Consider the following 25200-nt stretch of genomic DNA (forward strand, 5'->3'; position numbering starts at 1 on the left):
TTCCTCTTGCACGTTTTTCTTGAAGGGAGCATATAAACAGGAGGGGGAATGACTGTTTACAAGGATGGGTAGTGATAGGACAAGGGGGAATGGTTTTAAACTGAGACAGGGGAGGTTTAGGTTAGATATTAGGAGGAATTTTTTCACCCAGAGGGTGGTGATGCACTGGAACAGGTTGCCCAAGGAGGTTGTGGATGCCCCATCCCTGGAGGCATTCTACACCAGGCTGGATGTGGCTCTGGGCGGCCTGGTCTGGTGGTTGGTGACCCTGCACATAGCAGGGGGTTGAAACCAGATGATCTTTGTGGTCCTTTTCAACCCAGGCCATTCTATGATTCTACAAATTGCAGGGTTTGGAAGCGACATCAAGAGGTCATCGAGCTAAAACAGGGTTCCTACAGCAGGTCGCACAGATAAGCATCCAGCTGGTCTTGAATATCACCATAAAAGGAGACTCCACAATATCTCTGGGTAATCTGTTCCAGTGATCTGTCAGTCATACCATAAAGAAGTTCTTCTGCATATTAGTATGGAATTTCCTATGTTCAAGTTCTAGGTCACTGTTCCTTGTCCTATCACACTGCACCACTGAGAAGAACTTGGCCTCATCTATTTGCCTTCAATCTCCACTTCTTTTTAGGCATTTATAAACATTAATGAGATTCTCCCCTTAGTCTTTTCCCTAGGATGGACAGAAGAAAAAAACATAGAATCATGGTTTTGGGATGTTATTTTCTTTTTGACTGGGATTTTGAATCACTGCTGTGAAGTTACTAGCATTTGAAAGAAAAGATTAGCTAAAGAGAGTAACGTTATACTGTATGTTTTGCTTGGATGTGTTTTGCTTACTTTGTGTTTCTGTTTTCCAGAAGCAGTTTTGGAGATGTACTGTCACCCCTCAGTACAGAGATGGCCAAGCCTGGCCGAAAACAAAGCTCTCAGAAAAGAGTTTCCAGTATCCTTTTTCTACAGAGGCTTTTTATTTTCTGTTCAGTTGTTGTGTGTTGTATTCATAATGTCCTTATATTCCTGCTTCTTTCAGCAGCATAGTGAATTCCTTGGCCTTTACAAGAGAGCTTAGGAATAAGCCAAGAGATGCAGTGACTTGCTTTGTCACAGAGAAGTATTTCTTCTGAATGGAAATTTTCTCTCCTCTCCTTTTTCCTTCTGTTGTTTTCATAAATCACAAACCGTGTCAAAGCTGCCATGGCTATATCTTGGAATGGATTAGTCAGTGGACTTCAGTAGGAGTAAGAGACTGTCAAAGTGTCTCTATGGTCAATTCTTGACTATATCTAGATAGATTTTTCTCAGTTGTGGACCATTCTGATGGCAGGGATGTTGTTGTGCTCACTCTTTCTATAGTATGGTGTTTTATATTTTTTTGTGGGCTTATGATGTTGGGTTGATGACAGCCTAGAGAACTATGTGAGCCATAGCCAACTTCCTCCCTGAATTTTCATCTCCCTGTTAAAATATGTTTGCTTTTATGATCTTTTGTGTACGTTTTATGTCATCACGGTGTATTTATTCAGGGCACCATAGCTTCCCAGGCACCATGATAGCAAGAGAAGTACATACGATTAGATTTCCACAGAACTTTCTTTTCCCCAGTTATATACAATAAAAAGAAATATTTAATAAATTGCCTCCTAATATAATGCTTTTTTTTTTCTGATTACGATAGCAAAGGAATCCAGTACGTAAGCTTATAAGCTCATCCTTCCATTTTAGTTCGGTGGCCTTTTTTTTGGTTGTTTTTGGGGTAGGCTTTTTCTTGCAACCACAATATTGGCCCTGATCGTATTGTTGTTCACAGGAACCTGGAAGCTGATATAAAATGGGGCACTGAAACTTTTATGCCAGCACTTCCTTAGCAACTTCCTTAGTAAGCCATACATAGAGCATTGAACTCTATTGCCTTCTAGTTAAAGTCATTGGTGTCATGGAATGGGGAGAAAATTCCTTTCTTGATGCATTGAGATTTAATTGTTATGGTTCATGCAGGATGTAGCAGCACTTCATGGAACAGTGTTCTCTTTGATCCAAGCAACTATGAGGACCAGGACATCCCACACCTGTCATGCTGATGTTTCTGAACCGTATTTTGGAATGTCCCTTCTAGCCTTCCAGCTTTTAACCTTTTGCTGAAACATTTTATGATATAAGTGAATGGGACTTTCTACTTTAGTCTGAAATGTGTCTTTCTTATTAATTTGAGTCCCAGTAAAATGATCTTCCTTTCCAAGCTGCCACAGTCATTTTAGGTAGAGCTAAAGAGTGTTTCTTAACTTGTTAATCAATCAGTTCTTACATCCCTGGATGACAGTATTGGATGTATGACACCCAGAGGCCAGATGATTCCCCGAACTTCCAGTTCGTTGTTTCGCCAGCCGTGTAAGTCTTATTTTGTTTTTTATTACATAATTAAAAGGAGTACTATGTTTATAAACTGACTGCTTCAGCTCTGGGGCCTCCAGCACAAGAGGATGTGGATCTGTTGGTGCAGGTCCACAGGAGGCCACAGTTCTAAACTAAAAGAGGGAGATTTAAAATTGACATTAAAAGAAGTTCTTTAGTCAGTGGATGGTGAGGCAGTGGGACCAGTTGCCCTGAAAAGTCTGGATACCCCATTCCTGGAGAAGTTCAGGGCCAGGTTGGATGGGCTCTCCTTGGGCAGCCTGATCTGGTGGATGGCAGCCCTGCCTGCAGCAGGGGGTTGGAAAACAGGGTGATCTTTATGGTCTGTTCCAACCAAACCATTCTGTGATTTCCAATGGAATTGAAATGACAATAGGTGTGCTTTGTTTTCAGGTTTATGTGTGTTCTGCTTGGAAGACTAGTGCTTGAGATGCTCCAGACTTAGTTATACATATATAGCCTTAGCATAACTATGTGTAGACTATTAAGTTCCTTAATTCATGGTTAACCTCATTATTTCAAAATACTTAGGCCTAAGACTCATATTTCTTTTCTAATTGGTATTTCGTATTTCTGGGTTTCAAGCCTTGTGATGGAAAGCAGATACATACGGACAGAAACAAGTTATTTCTCCATCTGGTCAATCTGGCTGTTGCATGACTGAGTAGGGATTTCATAAACACTTCAGTCTCCATAACAGGATTGCTATCAAGAGTTCCATGATAGAGCATTGTGATCTTAAAGACTCTTTGCAAAGAAAGCTTTTTGTCTTCCAGTTACTGCACTATCTCGAAGCTCTCTGAAGCAGACAGACGCATCTACCATCTTGGGAGCAGCAGGGAAATCTCCTCTGATTCTGCAGAATTCTGGTCTGCTTGGCAATCAGTCAATGGTAAGGCAGTTAGAGCACGTTTTTCCCTTTAGCTCTTGTGAAACGTCAAGGAAGCTACAAGTTTACTGTGTCTGTGTGTAGTTTACACCAGGGACAAACTGCAAGTGGAACAAGCTTACTGTTATTACTGCTTCTATAGAAGTTTGATACTACTGTTATTTATTACTGTGATGTTCTTTGAGATGATGTAGTGAGGAATGAAGAGTTTTTAGGGCTTCTTAAATACCCATATATGTTAAATTGGTCCTTAAAACATCAGCTTGTGACTGCAAAAATCTTGACTTTGCTTGTTTACAGATTCTTCAAAGGTGATTATTCTGTCAGCAAATTGAACCTTGAGAATTTTTCTTATTTTAGTACTCTTCTGGAGTAAGTTTCATTCGCATGTTAATGTTTGAATTTCAGAGCAAGTTTTTCTGATTACTTTTTAGATGGCATTAGTTATCTTCTATGGTTACATCTTTGGTAAAACAAATGATTATAAAAGTCGTCAGTAGGTACATCTGAACTATTTTATCTGTTTATTTTTAAATTGACCCAAAACAGCATGTTTTTCTGTATGTGAATTTTAATACATTCTTCCTTTTGGTTGTTTCTTTAGTTTGTGGCAGCCCATTGGTTTCTTTGAGATGTATGGCTCTGGATCCTATTGACTCTTGATCAATACTGATAAAGTTCTTAATAGTAGCACTCTGCCTGTGATTCAGAGCCTCTTGATATTCTGTAAATAGCATTTTGTGAGTATTTAGTGCTCTGACCTGAATCCAGTATAGTTTAGCAGGAAGAAGTTCGGGACTAGACAGAAGCTTTCACAGGAGTTTGATGGGAAAAGGACATCTTGTGGCAATGCACTTGCTAGTGGATTACAGCACTCATCAGACTCTTTTGTATTTCCCACAGGGAGCTGATATAATTTTTCTGGAATTGAGTTATATTTGCTCAGTGGTCTGAATGTTTTGGAGTGCTGCAGCATTCTGGTCTGACCGGATAGAGGGCAAAAATGGCAGAGAGAAATCAGGCAGGCGAAACACTGTGGATAGAATCTGGGGCATAAAGAGATGAACACCACATTATATGTCCACAGTTTTTGGATGTGCTTAAGAGACTTACAGCAGTGTCGTCTGGTTCTCTGTTTTTTCTGGTTTGGACTGGGAGCATTTTAACAGCCAGGAAAAAGAATCAACCATGGTCATATCCCTGGGTCCTGGTGTGTCATTAATTGCTGCTGAGAAAGCCATTGCTGTCACTAGAACAGATGTAGGGAAGCTATCCTGTTTATACAGTGTATGTGTAGATTATCTTCTCTTTTGACCATTTTGCTCCCTTCTGTCAGAGAGGCTTCCCCTAAAATACACCCAAGAAAGTGTGGCTTTGCCTTGTTCTCCACTTTAATATTCTTGCTTCGTTCAATCAGTGTTTTGAGCAATTCATTAAGAAGATTGAAAGACTGAAATAAATGATTCTGATAAAAATTTTATCTATTTTGCTTAATTTTTCACAGTTGCTTTACAACTTAGTCAACAAAATACTAAGTTAATAAAATGTTTAACATAACAGACTGTGAAAGGATGGAGTTACATATGTTTAAGGTGAAAAATGGTACAGAGGAGTTTAAAATGCAGGGTCTGGTTAGATTAGCATACACACTTGTTATTTCCTGAAATAAAAGAGAATGTTCTTTTTCCAGATTAAAATTTTATTCTTTTGAGAACAGTTTGTTAAAATTATAGTTGTGCCTTATTTAAAGACAGTTATTTCATTACTAATTTTTTGAGTTGCTCTGTTTGTATCACTCACATAGAATGAAAAAACCTTGGAGCTAGCCTTGTAGTAGTCTGAGTTTGCTGTTTATTTTCTTTATATTGTTTTGCTTTTAGTTGGATGAAAGTAACTGGACAGCAATGCTCTCACCTCAGCAAACAGGAATGTTTACAAATCTAGACATGACAGAAGATGTCACCATGAGTGCTGTACTGTTGCGTGAAGATGATCCTGGGGAAGCTGGTGAGATGATCTGAGGTTTTCATCACAGTTGAACAAATACATAATCTTGTTTTCCTGTATCTTCTCACTTAGATATTTCTATGCCAGAAACAGTCTAGTTTAAAGAATTCAGAAAGTTTGCTTTTCCAGTTATTGGAGCTTTGCCAGTTTGTTCTCTGTGGAACCTGATGACAGAAATGGGATGCTGTGGTGATGTAATACACAAATTGAATTAGCTCTGTGGAGATGTAGAATCAGCTTTGTCTTTAAAACTCAGATGACAGATTTACAGCAAATGTTTAATAATTATTTTACTTATCTCATAGCTTCTGTGTATCTTTTTATATTAGCTGGTAAATTCTTCTGACTTGATGAGGTATAAACAGTTCATATCATCATTGTCTTTGTTAACATTTATTAATGATGAGATACTTCGGCATCAGAAGGATTTTTTTTTTTAATGTTGGGATTTTTAACCACATCATATCTTATATGGCTTTCTTCTTCTGTATATTCTAGCTACTATGAGCATGTACTCAGATTTTCTGCATTCCTTCCTGAAACATACATCAACTACCATTTTCGATCTTGTGGATGAGTATGAAAGTATATGTAATAACCAGGTAAATAATTTGCTTGGATGGGTCTTTTTCTTATTATTTGTTTGAATTTCCCATCCCTTCTGGAAATTGCACTGCCATTTTTCTGATCCTGAGAAAGTCACAGTGCTTAACTTAGACACTTTAAATCTTCCAGCTGGTTGCAGTCTTATTAGTCACGAACATTGGCATTGAATAGCATCCCTCTTTGCTCATCCTCTGCTTTGGCACAGGAATGCCTGTTGTGCAGCTTAGTAAATACTAGAAATGTCATCTGACTGCCATTCCACTGCAAGTGGCAAGCATGAGGTGGTGTATAGATCTTTTTTTTTTGTTAGTGATAGTGAGCTGGGTTAAAAAATACTCATTTCTCAGAGCTTTTTACTGTGGTGATCTAAGAGCTTTCTACTGCATTCCTAACAAGCTGGCAGTAGAGTTCTCAACATCACATTTAAGAAGTCTGTTTTTTTAAATAATGAACCGTAGACTGATGGTTCGTTATCAGCAGGGATTGTAAAAATAAAAGTGATGAGCAGTATTGACTGTGTATGTGCTTATTTACTTCAGGTGAACATACTGGGGAAGATAGTTTACAGAGCAACTCCTGGACAGCAGAAATTTTCAAAAACTGCCAGTGTCCTGTGGCTTCTCAAGCAGGAGATGGTAACGTGGAGACTGTTGTCCTCACTTTATAGGTAATTTCTTTGAAAAGCTCGTTGCCTTTTTACACTGAGCTAACTTTCTTAGACATACTGCATATGAGAGAACAAGTACAGAGTAAAGCAATTAAGTGCCTGTTTTTTAATTTGTTTGTGGAACTAACTGCTGATCGTGATGCCTATTTACTATCTACTTATGGGAGCTGAAAGTTGTTAACGGTCCTGTTGCTGCTTTCTTAACTTGTAGTATTTTTATAAAACACTTGAAAGGATTTTTAAGTGCTTTTGCTTTTATTATGCATTCTCCTGAATTGTTCCAGCTTTATTTTTGTAGTTAAGGTTTTTCATTTTTATTTCTAGGGACAGAATACAATCTGCATTGGAAGATGAAACTGCCTTTGATATCACAGTAAGTTTGAGGGTGAAGAATAGTACCTACTGTTTTTAAAGGATACGTTTTAAAGCTGCATCCTTGCATTTTATTTTTTTAATAATTCCAGTATTGCAGCCACTCAAAATTCAGAGGTAAAAGAAGATAAACAAAGATGAGATTGATTTAATTACTATCAAGATAAATATTAAATTATTCTACATATAGTTGAATTCACCTTTCACAATATATTCAATTCCAAATTGAAAATGCTAGTTTAAACATTTGTATCAAGTGTATTTTGCTTTATTTCATTAAGAATTCCTCATGCCTTTGGAAAATCCACTGGAAATTACGATATATTTATTTTTAAAAGTTGCATCTGTAGTGATAATGTTCCCTGGGGCAGAGATAATTCTGCTTTGCCTAGAAGAGCATGTGGTCTCAAGCTGTCTGGTGCTTTGCAATTCTGATTCCAATTTATCTCAAGAGAAATCAAATTTTTTGGAGTGTTCTTGTTTCAGCTGTAGTCTTCTTGTGTGTCTCAGTACAGTGTTTCCAGCCTTTACTGCCAGAATATGCTTAGGAAGACAAAACAAGTAAAGCAACTCAGCCTTTGTAAAATTTATGACTGTAGTTGTTTTTTTCTCAGTCATGAAATAGCTTCCTCTACGATTCCCACTGCTAAGTTGTCAGTGCTTTTAAATTAAACTCTGCTGTGCCAAAAAAAAGTCTCTTCCTATCTGTCTTTCTTAGAAAAACGCTTGTATTCTTCTGCTTCTGTTGTAAGAAGGCTAACTTCATGCAGGAGAGCAATAAGAAGGATCAGGGCTTGGGGCTGGTGTGTGTGTTTTGTTTTGTTTTCTGCTTGTTCATGGTTAGTGCTCATATGAGCTCTGGGAAAATGTCTGGGCTTTTCCTCTTACGAAGTAATGAATTGCAGTTGTGATAATATGAGAGCAGTCAGTGGAATTGGTGGATCTGCTGTGTAAAATCTTTCTGTGGCCATACATTTCAATTATATTATCAGTCTTTTACAGATTTTAGTGTGACAGAAAGTAGGTCATCCAAATAAAACAGGTGTGTAGCATCATCTGTTTCTGAAAAGGGACAGGGGAGGGGAGCATGCCGAGCTTACAGCAAATTTGGAAGTTAATGTGTGTTCGGTTTGATATTCATGTTTGTGTGGTAACTTTTCTTTTCCATGAAGTGGTGATAAACTTTTTCTGAAATAGGTTTTAAATGCGAGTGAAAAGATGAATGTAGACAACTTGTTTCAGAAAGATGCCCTTGTTCGACAAAGCCAGGTAGGACAGAATTTTTATGGTGAAAATGGTAATAGATGAGTAAACACTTAAATGTTTATGACATTAATAATTACATCAGCTTTAGAAAATATGAGCTCTGTGCATTTTGTTAAGCTACTTCAAGTAGTTATTTCTTTATGTTCATCTAGGCTTGTTATTTTCTGTATGTGCAGAAATATTGATTTCTAAAGATCAGAAATATTTCAGGCTGGGCTGGAGAGCATGGAAGGCAGAGAACTATTCTAATGTAGGTCATCTGAAACTGTTGTTGGTAATTAAGGAACTATTAAATAGCACAGTAGTAACTGCAGCATCTAGTGAGAAATATATCAAGTGCCAAAACAACCTTCAAACTGAGTACTTAGAGTGAATTTGTCTTAGGATAGGTACACCTTGGATTGCTGTGCAGATTATAAGTAGATTCAGAGATGAGAGAAAGACAGAATATTATTTATTGTGTGTTTGTTCTAAAAAACCTATTGCATTTCATTCCAGCTGGTGGTAGATTGGCTAGAGAGCATTGCCAAGGATGAAATTGGGAACTTCTCTGATAATATTGAGTTTTATGCAAAATCTGTATATTGGTGAGTTCAGACTTACTTTGATTGTATCCATGCTTCCTGAAGTGTAATATTCACAGAACTAGACACAGAATCAGTCCTGAGCCACCCAAAAAGTTGGTCTGTTCATTCATTTTTCCTTAAGTTCTTAGATGTAAAAAGTGAGCTTCTCCCCAGTTCAGGTATGACTTCTCAAAAGTCATGTACTACTTTTGGGAGGAGAGGATGACAGGAAAGTTGTCAAAACAATTTAGTTTTACATAGATGACAGTTTAATTTTTCATAAAAAGACACAATAAGAAATGGTCATCTGCTGATCAGCCTGGATAAAACTCTTCTCATGTGTTTCTCTTCTGTGCTCAGTTCTTTGTCTGGCTTGAACTTTTGCCTGTTGAAGTTCATGTCATTGCTTTTGCCACTGATTGTTCCCCAGAAGTCATTATTGCCATCTTTATTATCAGTGAAGGATTTTAAGGCAGGAGAAAGCAAAGCCTTCTTGATTCTAGTTCCTATTATAAACATTGTTTTAAAGACAGGTGAATACAGGCTTCTGGAATCATGTGCTCATCCTGAGTTGTATTTCTGTCTAAGACTGACAATGCTGAATGCTAGTGGGAAATCTTGTTTGTGCAGAAATCAATCAATAGTTCACATATATTGAAACTGGTTTTGGAAGAAGTCAAAGCCACATGAATTGATTCTAGTGTTGCACTTCTAAAGAAATTTGACATTGTCGCTACAATAACACTGTTCATTGATACACAAACCAAACCAAATATGTCTTTCTTGTAACCCTATTCCACCAATCCAGAAATATTTTTTTAATTTTCATGCCTTATGTTTGCTAGAAATCCTTTCTTTTTCTCAAAAACATTTCACTGCTCCCAGGGAGAATACACTGCATATCCTGAAGCAGCGACAGTTAAGTACGTACATGGGAAGTTCTCGACCTCTGGTAACAGAGTTGGTAAGTGTTACTTAAATATAAGACTTGGATTCAAAATGGGCATAAAAACCATTCAGAATGCTTTACACAGAACATATGTGCTGTTTTCTAAGAATTGGTGGGACGGGGTGATTTTTGCTATCTATAAATTGTTGCAGTATCTAAAAATTGCAAGGCATTCAGTTGGAAAATCAGTACGGAAATTGTGAAGCAATGAGGAGCTAGCTGATGAGAGGATGTTAGTGAATGCTGAAGTTGGAAGTTGCTGGATGGTTAGCATAATGGTTAAAATTATCAGATCTTGATATATTTGCATTAAATGGAAGCAAGTACAACTACTATGAAAAGGCTGCTGAGAAGTTGAAGAAGGATAGACAGACAGGTAGGTTGATATGAAGAAGGGGAGAAGATTTTTGAAGGTGAGAAGAGCTGGAAGATGACAGATTTGAGGCAAAGGCATAATGATAAAGTAAATAAAGGGATTACAGTGTCTCCCTTTGATAGGAACAGTGACAGAAGAGGAATAAAGGAAATAAGAAAGACAAGGAAGTATCATGCTGGATATTATGTGGGCTGTATAACATGTTGTGCCGATATGAAAATGTGACTCTAAATTGTAAAGCAGGACAGGAAATCATTGGAAGAGGCAGATATGCATTATGTGAATGGATGGATGGTTCCTTTTTTCCCTTGCAGGATCCAGATGCTCCCATAAGGCAGAAACTGCCACTTGATGATTTGGATCGAGAAGATGATGCAAGATTACTGAAGTATCTCTTCACTCTTATCAGAGCAGGGATGACAGATGAGGTAGGCCAAAGAAAGTTAAAGAATATTCTTGATTAACTAGTTTAACGTGTTTAAAATCTTACTATTAAAGCTAATGACAAGCTATGTAGTAAAATGTCTATTTAATTTTGTTTTGTAGGGATTTAATTTTCAATAAACTGTCTGTACTGATAGTGATGCTAAATCAGTGGTGGGAAAAAATATTGCATTTAGCGAAGTAACTTCAGGTGTAGAATAGACATTATGGAAAAAGTTGCATGTTTATTTTCGTTATTTGATAATGTAGTTTTTTTCTTTACCTTAATGATTTTGTACAAAATACTGCCAAAGACATGAGATTTTTCAAATAACTTCCCAATTTCATGTCTAATAATTAGTAGATTAACTTATAAACTAACTTTTAAATTAATATTTTGGAGCGGAACATGCTTGCACTTGTAACTAAAGAGAGATTTTTTTGTGTATGCTTTCTTTAGAAATAGCTTTTAATTAAGCAGCCTTTGCTTGCTCTGCTCCTCTGATGTCCCCTTGGCTGTGTGATTTGAATGGAACTGAGGAAGAGTCATGGCTAGCATGTTACTTTTTGTTGGTTTCTTTTTTTGTTGGGGTTGTTGTTGTTTTTTTAACCTTTATTGTGTGGCCAGGTGTCTTCACAAGGAAAAACTTCAAATAGACTTTATCTGAATATTCTAGAAAGTGTACTATTCTTCTCCATTCACCCTTTCACTATGATTCTGCTTCTTGCCTGCTCTTACAAAATATACAATGTGTATACTTTGCCTTAATCCTTATCTGAGTAACATCTGGCAGTTCTGGTCCTAAAGCTGTTCTGAATAAAGATTCCCAATTGTAAAGCAGCTTTTGTGATTTAATGTAAATAGTTGTACTGTGGTGTAGTCTGAAGGCCTCAGCTGGAAGCTCAGTCCCTTACACTAGGCTCTATATTTATATAATGACATTTGGATAACGGAAAGGAAAAAGGGACTTCAGATTCCTGTGTCCAAGACCTTAGATTAGGAAAATGGTTACTTGCTGGTGTTCTGTTGCCCTGTCCATTCATTGTTTGATATTATGGGCACAAGTCCATGTTGCTTCAGAGGGGTATGAATATAAATCTGCTATTTCAGTTGTTGCATTACAGTGTTCCTACTATCTAGTAAGCATGGAGTCTCTTATTCACTATTGAAAGAGTTAAAACCAAGAATCAGCCGTGGTTTATTTATCTTACAATAGATAGATAATATACATGCTATGTGAGCTTGACCAGCTTGCCTCTTCTTTCTGTTTGTCACCACTCCTAAAATGGCTGTCTGTCTGCAGCCTTTCCAATCTGAAGAGAGTGGAGCTGGACAAAACAAACCATGCCCACACACTGCAATGTCTCCAGCTGTTCATGGCTTTTTGTCAGTGTTGGAGCGATACCAGTCAGACTCATCAGATAATCTTTAGGGGTTTTTTTTGTTTGCTTGTTTTCCTCCAGGAGTGTAGGATTGGAAGAATTGTAAGCAAGCTTTGTTTTAGAGGTTTTTCCATGTACAGTTTCTGTTTTACATTCCATGCTATTCAAAATAGCTTTGAATTAAACCTCTTAGTGCTAGTGAGTAGGCTATTGATATCATGGGAAAGTTAGACTTGCTATTTTTAGCAGCACGCAAGGGGTTTGGCAAGCTGTATCAATTAGAAAAGTAGGTAAAGAGATGGTTAAGGGATCTAAGCAACAAGGTGGTACTTTAAGCTTACGTAAGTAAACTTATAACTTGATATCAATACATAAGTATTGATAAAAACTAGAACATTTAATGAAAAGTACTGTTGATTACATTTTATTTACTTTGTAATCCTTCAGTTATTTTGAGTTTAAGATTCTTTTTTGCCTAGTACAATCTCGACACAAATGAATGATTTTAATAATGTTTACATTTTTCCCCATGAAGTTGATAGCAGAAAAAATCCATTATTTTTCAGGCACAGCGCTTATGCAAACGATGTGGTCAGGCCTGGAGAGCTGCAACTTTGGAAGGATGGAAATTGTATCATGATCCCAACATAAATGGAGGTATTTTCTTCCATCTGCATTTGAGAACTGTAAAAATAAGCAGGGGGTTTTCTCTTTAGCAAAGAGAAATAGCTCTTTCTTTTAATATTAAGGGACTTTCTCGTGCCTAAAATACTTCTACCGTGTCTGTTGATCACATTTAACATGTATGAAATGGTTTTAGTTGAAGGTACGAGTTCACTGAATCCACTTGACATAGTAAAGTCAGTTTTGGGGTTTTTTTTTTTTAATACAAGCATAACAGCTAGGAAAACAGATGTCTAGGAATTCTGTGTAGATCTTCACCACCACCATTCATGTCTCAGTACGTGTTTTCTCAATGTCAGAGAACCTTCTGCCATTTAGAATTATAGAATGGTTGGGTTGAAAGGATCCTTTCAGATCCTCCAGTTCCAACCCTATGCTGTAGGCAGGGACACCTCCCTCTAGACCAGGTTCCTCACAGCCACATCCAGCCTGGCCTTGAGTGTGTCCAGAGGGGGACACTCACAGCCTCACCGGGCAACCTGTTCCAGTGTCTCACCACCCTCACAGTAAGGAATTTCTGATATTTGATATAAATCAACCCTCTCTTCCAGTTGAAAGTCATTAAATCATCTAGCAAATATTTTATTGCTTATGGACTCAAAAACGTTCTATCTGTCGTTCAAAAGATAAAATAGGACTAAAGAGTTCAGCAAAGGTAAATGGAGAAAAAATACACGGTTTTACAGTATTTGGACTCTGCTAGATTTAGCAAAGGATTTATGAACATGTCTGAGTGCTATGCACACCTGAGACTGGAAGGCATACTGCTTTACTATTTTTCAAATTCTGATATCCCATTGTACTTCTGTACAACTCACTGGTGTCTTAACCTTGTTTTGGAGCGTTGCCTACCTACCTAGCCTGCTGTTATGGTGTTGGTTTTTTTCCTGTGATGCACACTGTCATGCGGAGGCATGCAGCTTGGCAGCAGCACTGAAGCAGTAGCATTTATTAGATGCTTATAGTCCTTAAAATATAAAAATTTACTAAAAATTCTCTTGCCCCCTGACTTTCTGTTTTCTAAATGTAAATAGTCTATTTATACTGTCAAGGTCAAAGCCTTTTTCTTTTTTTTCTTTTTTTTTAAGGCTAAATTGCAACTAAATGCTTAAAGTACTGTCATGTTAAGATGTGTATTTACCAAACTTGCTAGAAGAGCTACCCTGCAGGCCAATCCATTGATAAGCATTGGAAAGAGTTTCAAAGAGATTGAAATAGGGTTAATAACAGAAAATAGACTTTTATCTTACTGCTTTCGTTTTTTTAATAACTTTTTTAATTATTATTATTATCTTTTGCAAGGAGGAAACGAGGTACAGCCTGTTGAAGGGAATCCATACAGATGCATTTGGAAAATATGTTGTTGGCGTATGGCTGAAGAGGTAAGATAATGTTAATTTGCTTGGTATTCATGTTGAACTTCTTTGAACTCAGTAACATGATTTTAAGTAAACCTGCCTTTTTAGTTTACTGTTTGTGGGATTTGCAGTTCATGTTTCTAAGAGGACTTCTGAAATAATGTATTTTTCCTGTAGTGAGAAATCTGCCCAATCAGCATCAATCTTTAAGGCTTTGGAAATGTCATTTTTACTTGGTTGAGAGTGAAGCTGCTGATGCTGGCTTCCATCTGGACTCAGTTGAATGGGGAAGGAAAAACATCATTTTCCAACTTTCTTTTTAAGTGCATGGAACGCTTTGTAACGGATTAGTCTCTAATGAAATTTAACTGATCAGGAAGCACAGGTGCTTTTTAACTCACAGGTAATTTTTCAACTGTTTATTTTAGGAGCAGTTTAACAGATATGAGAGAGCAATCTATGCAGCACTCAGTGGAAATCTCAAGCAGGTATGTCAGGCCTCATAGTACTTGGTGTTTGACAGCTGTGCATTTTGTTTTTATATGTGATAATAACACCATAAAGACATACTTCTTAATATGCTTTCAAGAACTTAGTAATCCTGACAGTAGCAAGCAGTGCTGCTTTAGCAGACATGCTCTCTGTAGGATTTTTGTGCCTTAATTAAATATATTTGATAGACTCGTTTAGTACTATTCTTGCTGACTATCAGTACAACCAGTTCTAATTTTGTTGTTTTAGATTTGAAATTTTAGTATTACCTAAAAGGTTGTTCAGCCACTTTTCTGCTCATGTACCATATTCTGATTTGTCAGTGTTTTAAGTTGCACGCATTAGACAAGTTGATGTATCTAGACATGACTCTGTAACCAAATTTCACTATTGATAGTTTTAAGTAATTCTTTCCTCTTATTAGTTTGAATCCTCCAGGTATTTTCTGTGCTCACCTTCTCCTTAGTAGTGATGTTTTTAATACACAAAAACGTGTGTATGGGGGGGGGGAGGGAGAGAGTACATATAAAAGGGTGACGAGGAAAGTTACAGCCAATATAATGAAAGTTTACCTGCTGTTAATCAGTGGTAGTCTCCTACTTGAGGGGCTTGACACCTCCTTTCCCTCTCTGTCTTGGAACGATGTGTTAGAAATAAAAATGATTCACAAAATAAAAGAAAGATTACTGGTGCATTTTTACAGTTCTTTTATTCATTGAAGTTTGAAATGAGCTCTTTTACAGAAGGAGTCATTGTAAAGTTATACTGAAGTACAGTGCTTAAGATGCTTACCTCCTTTTGACAGAGGAAAGAGATATTTAATGAAAGTCAATATTTTTTGTAACTTCAGTAATTTTAAAATTGCTGTAAGATAGAAATGTTTCCTGAAGTGCACTGTTGTGTCTGGAACTTGTCCCAGGGCTTCACTGCTGAAAGAGCCTAGTAAGTTTTGGATAAGAACTGGCTATAAAGTTTTAGCACATTATTCTATGTATAATAGCACTATCTGGGCTCTCTTGCTCAGTGATCTCTCAGATTTTTTTCTTAAACTTCCTATTATAATTTTAGAGGTATAATGGGAATGTTTGTATGTAGTTTTCTCAATGTTTTCTTAGTATATGGATAAAGTAACACAGTTCAAACACTTCCGAGATGGCATTGCCACAGAGCCCTTCCTTCATTCCTTCACCACTCATTATTCTACTGTGACTTGTGCAGCCATGATATAAAGCAGGGAGGGAAGGAGGGGTGGCCCTGCTGGAAAATGTCACAGCAGAAGAGTGGATTGTTTTCATCTGGGTTGGTTTTCTGAACTGTTACAATAAAGAGGGAATGGTGTCACAGTGATGCCACCAGTTAAAGGAGGTAAAAGAGTTTTTTATTTTGGCTACTTTTGATTAAAAATAATCAAGGAACTAGATCGCTATTTTAGTGAAAGGATTTTTGGTTTTATCCTGAGTTAGTGAAGGAAAGGTTGCTGTTTGTGAAAGCTTCTGGTCTGCTACGACAGCAAAAAACCTGATCTTAAATTACAGTTGATGTTTTTGTATTCTGGTGGTTCTCAATCTCTAACAGTTTCTGCTCTGTTTTGTTCTGATGTATAAAATGCACAGCTTCTTCCAGTCTGTGACACCTGGGAGGACACTGTTTGGGCGTATTTCAGGGTCATGGTGGATACACTTGTGGAGCAGGAAATACGAACATCAGTAGTAACTGCAGAGGAAATGGAAGAGCTCCCTAGAGAGTATTTAGAAACCAAGTAAGTTTTAGGTAGCAATTATGTTCCTACCCTCAACAAAGGATCCTTTCACAATATTCAACGTTTGTGATGGTGTTGTGTTTCTTTTTTTTAACCTTCTCTCTTTTACTTTTAAAGCTGGACTTCAGAAAAAGTGTTTGAAGAACTTCAGGCAACAGACAAAACGGTATATATTGCTTACAGTTTCTCCTCACTGTTTGCTATTTTATTTACACAATGGTTTGTGCTTCTCCACTATTTTATGAAACAGTGAGGTTTTCTGTCCCTGTAATATATATTTAATTCAAATAGATTTTTCTGCCACCTTTTAATGATGAAGAAGGTACAGGTTTTGTCTTGTTTCTCACCTGCCAAACTAATGGAATGTGCTAAAGAAACAGTGGACAACAAATTGCTGTCAGACGTGCAAAGCAGACAGTGTAAATGGCATTTTTTAACGCTCTGATAAAATGTGTGAAGATTGATTGCTTTGTGGTTTTCTTTATAGGAGGTTTGCATGTATATTTCAGAACAGGTCTTTCAAAATTGAAAAGCACATATTTTTTACTATACTGTATTTGTCCTTAACACAGAGTATTTCATTTAAGCTGGAATAGATAACTTATATGTTAATTTTTGTAAAGATTAAATTGAAACTATGTTTGGTGGGGTCAAATAAAGAGCTTACAGATGGAAGCAGCTAGCCAGATGCACTCAGCTGCCATGGCCTTTCTGGCTATTCCCACCAGCCAGTTTCACTGGTGCACTTGAATTCTGTTTCATGCCTTAGTTTCCCAACAGAAAAATGTCTTCAAGTACATTTCACAGGCCTTTTCTTTAAGGATTCATAGAAAACGTTGCAGCTTTTATGACTTTGTAGAATCTGTCCTGATACACTGTTACTCTGTTCAAAGCAAAAAGCCCTTATTTTTGGATCTCTTTTGTGAAAGCCTTAACATCACAGATCTATATTCTAGCTCTTTCAGTTTGTCAATCTTCTTATAATTTGACATGGACATAGCAGGTGCATTTTCTTTTTTTTTATATAGAACACCCTTTGAAATAAGAGAGCTGTTTTTTTTCCTCTAAGAAACCTTTGCTTTATTTGCAAATTTGCTTTTTTTTCTTTTCCTTTTTAACATGTTGTGCCATGAGATTTTATTCACAGTTTGAACTTTCTGTTTTCCTCTCCAGAGAGTTATAGAGGAGAATCAAGAACACTATCGTGTGATTCAGAAATTCATTATCCTGGGAGATGTGGATGGTGAGCTTTTCTCTAAGTGACTTTTAAATGTCAACCGACTGCATTATTTCTGGTGATATTTCCAGAAACTTCTCTGTGAATGGGTTTTAGAAATGCACAGTAGGCAAACTCCACCTAAAAACAAAGCTGATTCTTTAATTGAGAACTACAGGGAATTTCTGCAGCTTGACCTACAAAATAGTTTTTGAGGCGGTCATGAAATCGTGTAAATGATTCAAAATGTATGTGAGAATATTGCTGCAACTTTGTCTAAGAAATGCATAGAGCAGACAGAATGCATACAGCAGATATTAAAGCCAAATAGATAAATATTAGCCAAGCTGTTGCAATTCTGTTTTACCGTGCTTTTAAGGTTAAACTATATTAGTTGAATAGATGCGTAGTTTTGAAATATTTCTTAGGCTTTTCCTGGGGTATGACTGATACAGACATGTGGTTGGTGGCTACAGGTCTGATGGAAGAATTCAGCAGATGGCTTTCCAAAGACAGAAGTGTGCTGCCAGGGCACCTCCTTCGTTTCATGACACACCTTATTCTGTTTTTCCGCACTTTGGGTCAGCAGACTAAGGTAAGTGTGAAGTTCTTGTAGCAATGTCCACTCTTTGAATTCGGATGAATGTATTTAAATACTCAAAATATGCGCTGTAATGGGAAATTACTACCAGGCTGATGAGGAGCTACGTGCCTGTAGTGTGTTTGTTGATATTGGATCCTAAAGGCAACATTAAAAAAGAGCGTCTCCTCCCCTCCAGATCAGCTTCAAAAATGTTGTTTGAGAAAGGCAGATTTTATTTAGAAGCTTGTGTGGGGAAAGAAAGGACCTAACTCAAAATTCAAGATTTACATACAGCAGCTGAAATAATCTGGCTCAGGCACTGCCCTTGGAATTGTATTTATTACTGGATGTTCATAAATGCATTTGTTTGAGGCAATTAGTTCCTTTTGGTCCAAGCCAAAACCATTGTATTTTCTACAAATACATACCACATCCAGCTTGCTAGCTACCTAGGCACTTTGTGCTAAATATAAGGGTGAGTCGCAGAGCTGCAATTACTCTTTTCAGAGGCAGTCACAAGTAATTAAAGCCCCACTTTTCTATTACTTTAAAATTTAGAAGCATACATATGAATAGTATTTCTTTTGCTAAAATATTAATGTATATATTCTGTAGCTGATTTCAACACAGCTTTCAGTTATTGTGTTGTTTTTTTATGTCTGCTCATTGCTTCATTCCCCTGTCAAAATATATTTTGAAGTTAGTTTTGATGTTTTGAGTACAGTTTTGAGTACAGTTCATATAAATGCTTGGATCAAAATCCCTGATGTCATTTATACATCCTTTTAGTATTCTTGCTTGTAGAGAAAACTTAGAGAAATCTCCTCAGGTACTTTTTGCATCAAAGTGCTGAGACAAAAATAAGGCAAGCTTGTTCTTATTGAATGCTGCAGTGCTTTGCATTACTCACAGATGATAATAAGAATTTGACAAAAGTCAGCTTGCGTGGTTTTAGCATTTTCCAGCTTACAGGCTGACTACGACTGAATGCAGTAGATTTATGAACTAGTAGCACTGGAGTCAGCAGCAGTAATATTTGTATCAATTAAACGTAAGATGGGCTGGCAGCTCACTTTATTTTGTGAATTAGATTTGCTTTATTGCAGCACCTGATGATCCAATGGCTTTAGATTTTTTAGTTGTTAGCTGCAACAAGAGAAACTCATCTTGTGGGCTGAACAGTAATTCTAAATACATTTCAGTGGATGTTTCTTTAAATTCTGAAAACCTTTGGTGAGGGATATAGCACTAATTTGTTATTGCTTAAACATAAATCTGCATAGACACAAGATAACCATATCAAACTAAAATGATGGCTCAGAAATCAACACTTGGTTCTTAGCTGAAGGTGTTCACGTTGTTCAGGCTGTCCTTGGTATTTCCTGGTGTTCAGGGGTTGTTTGTTTGCTGTTTTTTTGCTACATTATCTCATTTAAAATTGAATTTATATTTGTTTGCAATAAGGAGGAAGTTTCTGTTGAAGTCCTAAAGACCTACATTCAGGTAAGCCTTCAGAATTCTATTTTGTTTTCTTTGAGTTTAGACATTAAGGAGGAAAAAGTGAGAGTAAAGGTTACATGGTGGAAAGAGTTAGTGCTCTCCTAATAGATGGATGGAGGTTTGCCTGAGTTATATATATATACAGCATTACTGTCAGAGATTATTGACCCTTGTTTAGAAGCTGAGAAACAAGTGGAGTCTTCTTTATGAGGGGGAAAAAAACCCACACAATTAGGAATCTGGCTTACACGTTATTTAATATTCATAACTGAGATGTGTACATAGAGGAACATTGTTTTTTTTTTAATATTTACCTTCTATTCTTCAGCGGATGATATCAGAGAAGCACACAGACTTAATAGCTTTTTATGTTAGCCACCTGCCCCCAGAGCTGGCTGTTGCCCAGTATGCTCTGTTTCTAGAAGATGTTACTGAAAGCGATCAACGCCACCACTGTCTTGAATTAGCAAAAGAAGCAGGTGAGATGTGCTCTACATTATGTTTTCTTCCTGTAATCTGGAATAGCAAATCTATTTCTAAAATAAGCTAAGTATCACTTTTGCTTGTGGATCATGTCCAAACATAGCAGAAATTAAATGCTAACTGCCCGTCTTAAATATATGCTCTGAACTTTGACAAACATATCTGCACGCAGGTCCCCAGCACAGAGTGTTTGGTGTTTTCTGTTATCTTGGATATTATTCATCTAAAATACATGCAATAAATTACGTATCTCAAAAGCCTCTAATTTAGCGTGGCAGTGAGAGTGTGACCAGCCCAGTAACAGTTACTGGTAGTGAAAGAAATAAGGTCCATAGCCCCAGTCTGAAATTCATTCAGCAGTAAGTTTGAATTTCTGATCCCCACTGTGTAATTCTCTTTTCACCTAGGCCTGGATGTTGCAGCCATAACAAAAACTGTTGTTGAGAACATCCGCAAGAAGGATGCTGGGGATTTCAGTCACCATGATCATATGTTGAATACAGGCACAACAGAGGTGAGTATGCTTTGTTAGGGAGCTATTCCAATCTGCAATCAAGCACAGTGTCCTTCGCCACATCTGTTCCATATTTCTCTTTAAACACTGCTGGAAATTGCCTTGAGAGAGTCTGTGAGAGAAACATGCTTTTCATGTGGCCAAGCAAGGAGATGAATTGCATGAATGCTTAACTTCTGTTTCTGCTTCTCTTTGATCTTCTGGGCTTGAGTTGTGTGTCGCTAGTAGTGTGTCACTGTGAGAGCAGTAAGTGGAGGTGAAGCCTGTGAAATATCTGCAACAAAATATGTTGTAGCTGAGAACAGAGTATTATTGCAGCTTCTAAGAATTATAAGGATTAATACTTTGGATGTCAGATGTACTTCATTCCATGTTCAAATGATATGTTCCAGCTACTACAGACATAGTCTGTACTGACAAGTTCCTTGTCATCACCACTGAATGTCAGCTGGATCCAATCCAATACTTAAGTGACAATGAGGTACTATTAATAGCTAGCCTTCTATTTCCAGAGTAGTGCTTGGAAAGCCCTGATACTTTGTAAACATGGAGCAAATTTTTTGCTATTTCATAAAAAATTTCAACTCTTGCCCTCTGAGCTAATGAAGCAGCTTACCTAGTGCAACAGTTGGAAAACTGGTCCCAGGCCAAATGTACCCTAAAGTTTATAGCAAGGGTTCAATAAACCATGTTTATACAGTGCATTCATGTTAAGGTTTCTATGCTTGGTAATTCATAGAAGTTCCTGAGATCTGATGCTTTCCCATTGGTCTGAAAATTTCTGAGGTATTTAGAAATGGATTTTTTGGATGAATTTAGACCGTAGAGATTGTTTCCTAAGCTTTTGATATAAAAGGTGTGAATAAAATGATTCTTATTAATGCATTGTAAGACTGTCCAAAGATCTCTGGAAGCTTGAGTATTTCTTTGAGTAGATTTATTATATTTAATGCCACCTGTGTGTTTTAAATGTTAGTGACTCTAAATAAATACATTGGTTTTTACAGGCAGATCGGCTGAAAATAGATGTAATTGACTGGCTCGTATTTGATCCTGCACAGAGGGCTGAAGCACTCAAGCAAAGCAATGCTATCATGAGGAAGTTCTTGGGTACTCAACTTCACAAATACTGTAGACTTTTTAAGTGTTGGTTTTGTTCTCATTGACTCTTGGCAATATGTTTGATCTGGCTTTGCATCTTGTCTGTTAAAAGGCATGGGTGTAATAGAGTATAGCACTGTACAATGCATCTTTTTTCCTTATAGTGACTTAACTATGATACAGTTTGTCAGTTTATGTAGGTAAAGTATGGAAATTGCACAGCTGTTGATACTCAGTTCACATTCTTATAGCATCCAAGAAGCATGAAGCTGCAAAAGACGTGTTTGTGAAGATTCCTCAAGATTCTATAGCAGAGATATATAACCAATGGGAAGAACAGGGAATAGAAGCCTCTCTTCCAGCTGAAGATGACAATGCTATAAGAGAACATTTATGTATAAGGGCATATTTGGTGAGTTTTAAATAAACTGTGTTCCGAGTTATTAATAAATACTAATGTGATAATAATATAAATAATGGTGGCTTTGCTTTGCTGGTAACATTTTAAGCTTTACCCATTTGAATAAACATCTTATTCCTGGATACACTGTACCTGAAAGTTTACAGAATAGTAAGAGCTGTACTCAAAATTAACAGATGTCCAAACATTGTTTCCAATGCAATGCAGGAAGCTCATGAAATCTTCAGTAAATGGTTTCAACACATGAACTCAGCTCCACAGAAGCCACCTTTGTTGCCACAAGCAAGTTTCACTGAAAAAGTGGCCCATGAACATAAAGAAAAAAAATACGAGGTAGGTAAAAGTTATTTACTATCAACATTTATGTTCTTGCTTAAGAGACAGTCTTAGTTTAATGAAGCAGAAGTCTGCTCATTCCTTTTGCCTAAGAACTCTATTTATAAAATACTGTATTTATGTGCCAAAAAGAGGGAGTAGAAAACAGTACAACAGTAGTAGAGCCACTGCACAAGAAATTCTCATACTTTTTTCCTGTGTGACTCAGATTTATTTGCAATACTGCATTACGTATGGTTAAGTATTCGCTACAATGTATTGTTTATCAATGTTATAAATAAGTCTGAGTATTTGATTTTTCTATTAACTCTTCCCTGGCTGAAGATTCTAATCTAAATTACAGCAGTGCTGGCTGTTAAGCACAAGGTGAAGATTCTGCTACAATAGCCTTGGAATCACTCTGTCCAGCAGAAGATAATTTCCTGTTTCTTTGCCAGGTGGACTATGGTATCTGGAAAAGTTTCTTGGATGGTCTTACAAGTGATGTCAAGGAGAAGATGTACAACGTGTTGCTGTTTGTTGATGGAGGATGGATGGTTGATGTTAGAGAGGTAAAATAATTTTTAATGTCATGCCACGGGCCACAAAGTGCTGGATTGTACCCAGCTGTACCCTTGCCATTTTTCGTTCAATGTCCTACTTATCAGTAATTCTCTCTGGCCTTGCTGTCACCAGTTATAGGTCACTCCCCTTCAGGTATGATATAAACCAGATCTGGCACTCCAGTTTAGGCTTAGTCCTGATTTTTTTTTGCCTCTGACACTACAAATATCTTGATTATGTTGCCTTTTAAAGGTGGGTGTTTGTAAGACTAATGTATGTTGTGCTTTGGTAAGGATGCTGAGGAGGACCCCGAACGAACACATCAGATGATTCTGCTGCGAAAGCTGTGTCTGCCAATGATGTGTTTCTTACTGCACACGGTGTTGCACAGTACTGGGCAGTACCAGGAATGCCTGAGGCTGGCTGATATGGTGGCATCCGAGCGACACAAGCTCTATACGGTGAGTTACTGAGAACTGCAGGCAGCTTGGCTTCTAATTAAAAGCTCCGTGGGTTGGCTGTGAAAGAAGCTTCCGTACAGAGAGGAAGACACCATATGGTACTGAACATCCTAAGTTTCTTCATCTTTTCCCATTCACTGCAGTAGTAAAGAGTTTCTTTTTATGCTGATTAAAAGGAATCCAAGCGTTAACTTTGAAACACCAAAGGTGATGGCAAAATAGTTCTTCTGAGTACCAATTTTTCGATAACAGCAGTTGAACTGATAGAAGTTGAACTATAAAATTGTATTTCATTCTAATTTTTTTTTTTCTCCATTACACTTCAGAGCATTTTATAAGCAGGTTTCACTTGGGGGTATTTGATTTACCCAACCTTCTCCCTCCAAGACTCCCAAATACATTCCCCTGAAATACATACCTCACAAAAATCACATATCCCAAAAGGCATCCGTGTTGGATGGAGGTAGAGGATTAGAAACCAGATAGGAAACATCAAGACTAAGAAAAACACTGTGATGCATTTGCATGGATTGCCTTTATAATATCTCTGCCAGCAATAACAGGAAAATTAAACTTGTCAGTTCCCCAGTACTTTGTGTAGTAGCTGAGACAGAGTTATCTGGACACTCCTTGTGGGTTTGAGTACTGCCACTGCTCCCAGTCCCATACCAAATGTCTTTCTGAAATATGGATCTGTTGTGGGCACTCTTCTAGACGAAAAATCAGTGAAGACATTGAGTAGCTCAGCAAACCACCATTCACTTTGATACCAGTGCAATTCCTTGCAAATAAATATAACTCAATTATGTACTTTTTTTAATTCTTAGGTATTTTCAAAAGAAGAACTCCGAAAATTCTTACAGAAGCTGAGGGAATCTTCTCTGATGCTTCTGGACCAGGACCTCGATCCCTTGGGATATGAAATTCAGTCTTAGAATTTCTTTTAGATATCTGCAAAAACTTTTGAACGTGAAGTCTGGACACTTTGATCAACTTTGATTCGTTGTGTAATTCATTCTGATCTTTGTTCCAAGAAACACAGTTATACAGATTTCACTTTCGAAGTCCTGACCAACATGAGAGGATATTTGTCACACAGTCTCTTTTGTAACTTTTTTTTTTTCTAATAAATGTGCTTTACAAACAGAAAATGTTTGTTTATTCACATCTAAACTGCCAATACACATAGCAAGGTGGTGTTGTGTGGACTTCCTTCGCGTACGTGCTGAGGAGCTGCCTGTGGAGGGGAAGCGTTATTCAGCAGTACAAGAAAATGCAGGGCTGCAGCGGAAAAGGAAAGTGAGGCAGCGTGTGGAAAGCAGGGGAGGGGAAGGCAGAAGCAGTGGGCGGGGGGGAACATCCAACGAAGAGCAAAGTTACCGGCTCCTGGCGGCCCTACAGAGGAGACAGCGTTGCTGAAGGGCTCAGTTCAGTCGCTCAAAGGTTGAGGTAATCCCGACCTGGGGAAGAAGCGATCGTGTCCGGAAGCGAGCGCGAGGTTCTGCGTTTCGTGTAGAAATCTCCTTGCACGTTTACATGCGTAAATGCGTCTAGCTTCTCCCCTAAAGGGAGAGGGCAGAGGGCGCAGCTCTAACAGAGGGCGTGACAGCGGCAGCAGCTCCGCTAATTCAGCGCTCGCCGCCGCCAGACAAAGGCCCACCCCCGTCATCCGTGCCTGCTGACAACCGCACCGCCTGCTCGGGGCGGCGCACCGCGATCGGAGCCCGCTGCCGGGTGTAGACCAGCCGCCCTTTGTCCCGCAGCCCGTGCGGGCGGAGCCGCGCTGCGAGCCCTGCCCTCAGCCGCCCGGCCCTCAGCTCTACC

At 37.8% G+C, this 25200-nt stretch overlaps 1 protein-coding gene and 1 long non-coding RNA gene across 2 annotated transcripts; one reads left to right on the forward strand and one right to left on the reverse strand.

Annotated features, from left to right (window-relative positions):
- The first annotated feature begins 819 nt into the window (after positions 1-819).
- On the forward strand, positions 820-24497 carry NUP107 (nucleoporin 107). The gene is made up of 27 exons (XM_010707953.3): positions 820-955; positions 2308-2397; positions 3198-3313; positions 5191-5317; positions 5816-5919; positions 6463-6590; positions 6915-6963; positions 8160-8231; positions 8727-8815; positions 9680-9758; positions 10434-10547; positions 12492-12582; positions 13912-13991; positions 14396-14455; positions 16073-16218; positions 16336-16384; positions 17392-17461; positions 17911-18029; positions 19482-19520; positions 19846-19996; positions 20408-20514; positions 21522-21624; positions 21867-22027; positions 22244-22369; positions 22810-22923; positions 23209-23376; positions 24204-24497. Exons 1-27 carry the CDS (start codon positions 835-837, stop codon positions 24309-24311), a joined length of 2781 nt encoding a protein of 926 aa, XP_010706255.2. The 5' UTR covers positions 820-834; the 3' UTR covers positions 24312-24497.
- On the reverse strand, positions 22810-25194 carry LOC109366221. Its single transcript, XR_002112405.2, has 2 exons — positions 24757-25194; positions 22810-24613 (listed from the first exon to the last, which is right to left on the reverse strand). It is a non-coding gene; the product is annotated as an uncharacterized LOC109366221 (long non-coding RNA).
- Positions 25195-25200: the final 6 nt, after the last annotated feature.

The sequence above is a fragment of the Meleagris gallopavo genome, chromosome 1 (genome assembly GCF_000146605.3).
Source record: "Meleagris gallopavo isolate NT-WF06-2002-E0010 breed Aviagen turkey brand Nicholas breeding stock chromosome 1, Turkey_5.1, whole genome shotgun sequence".
NCBI classification, from domain to species: domain Eukaryota; kingdom Metazoa; phylum Chordata; class Aves; order Galliformes; family Phasianidae; genus Meleagris; species Meleagris gallopavo.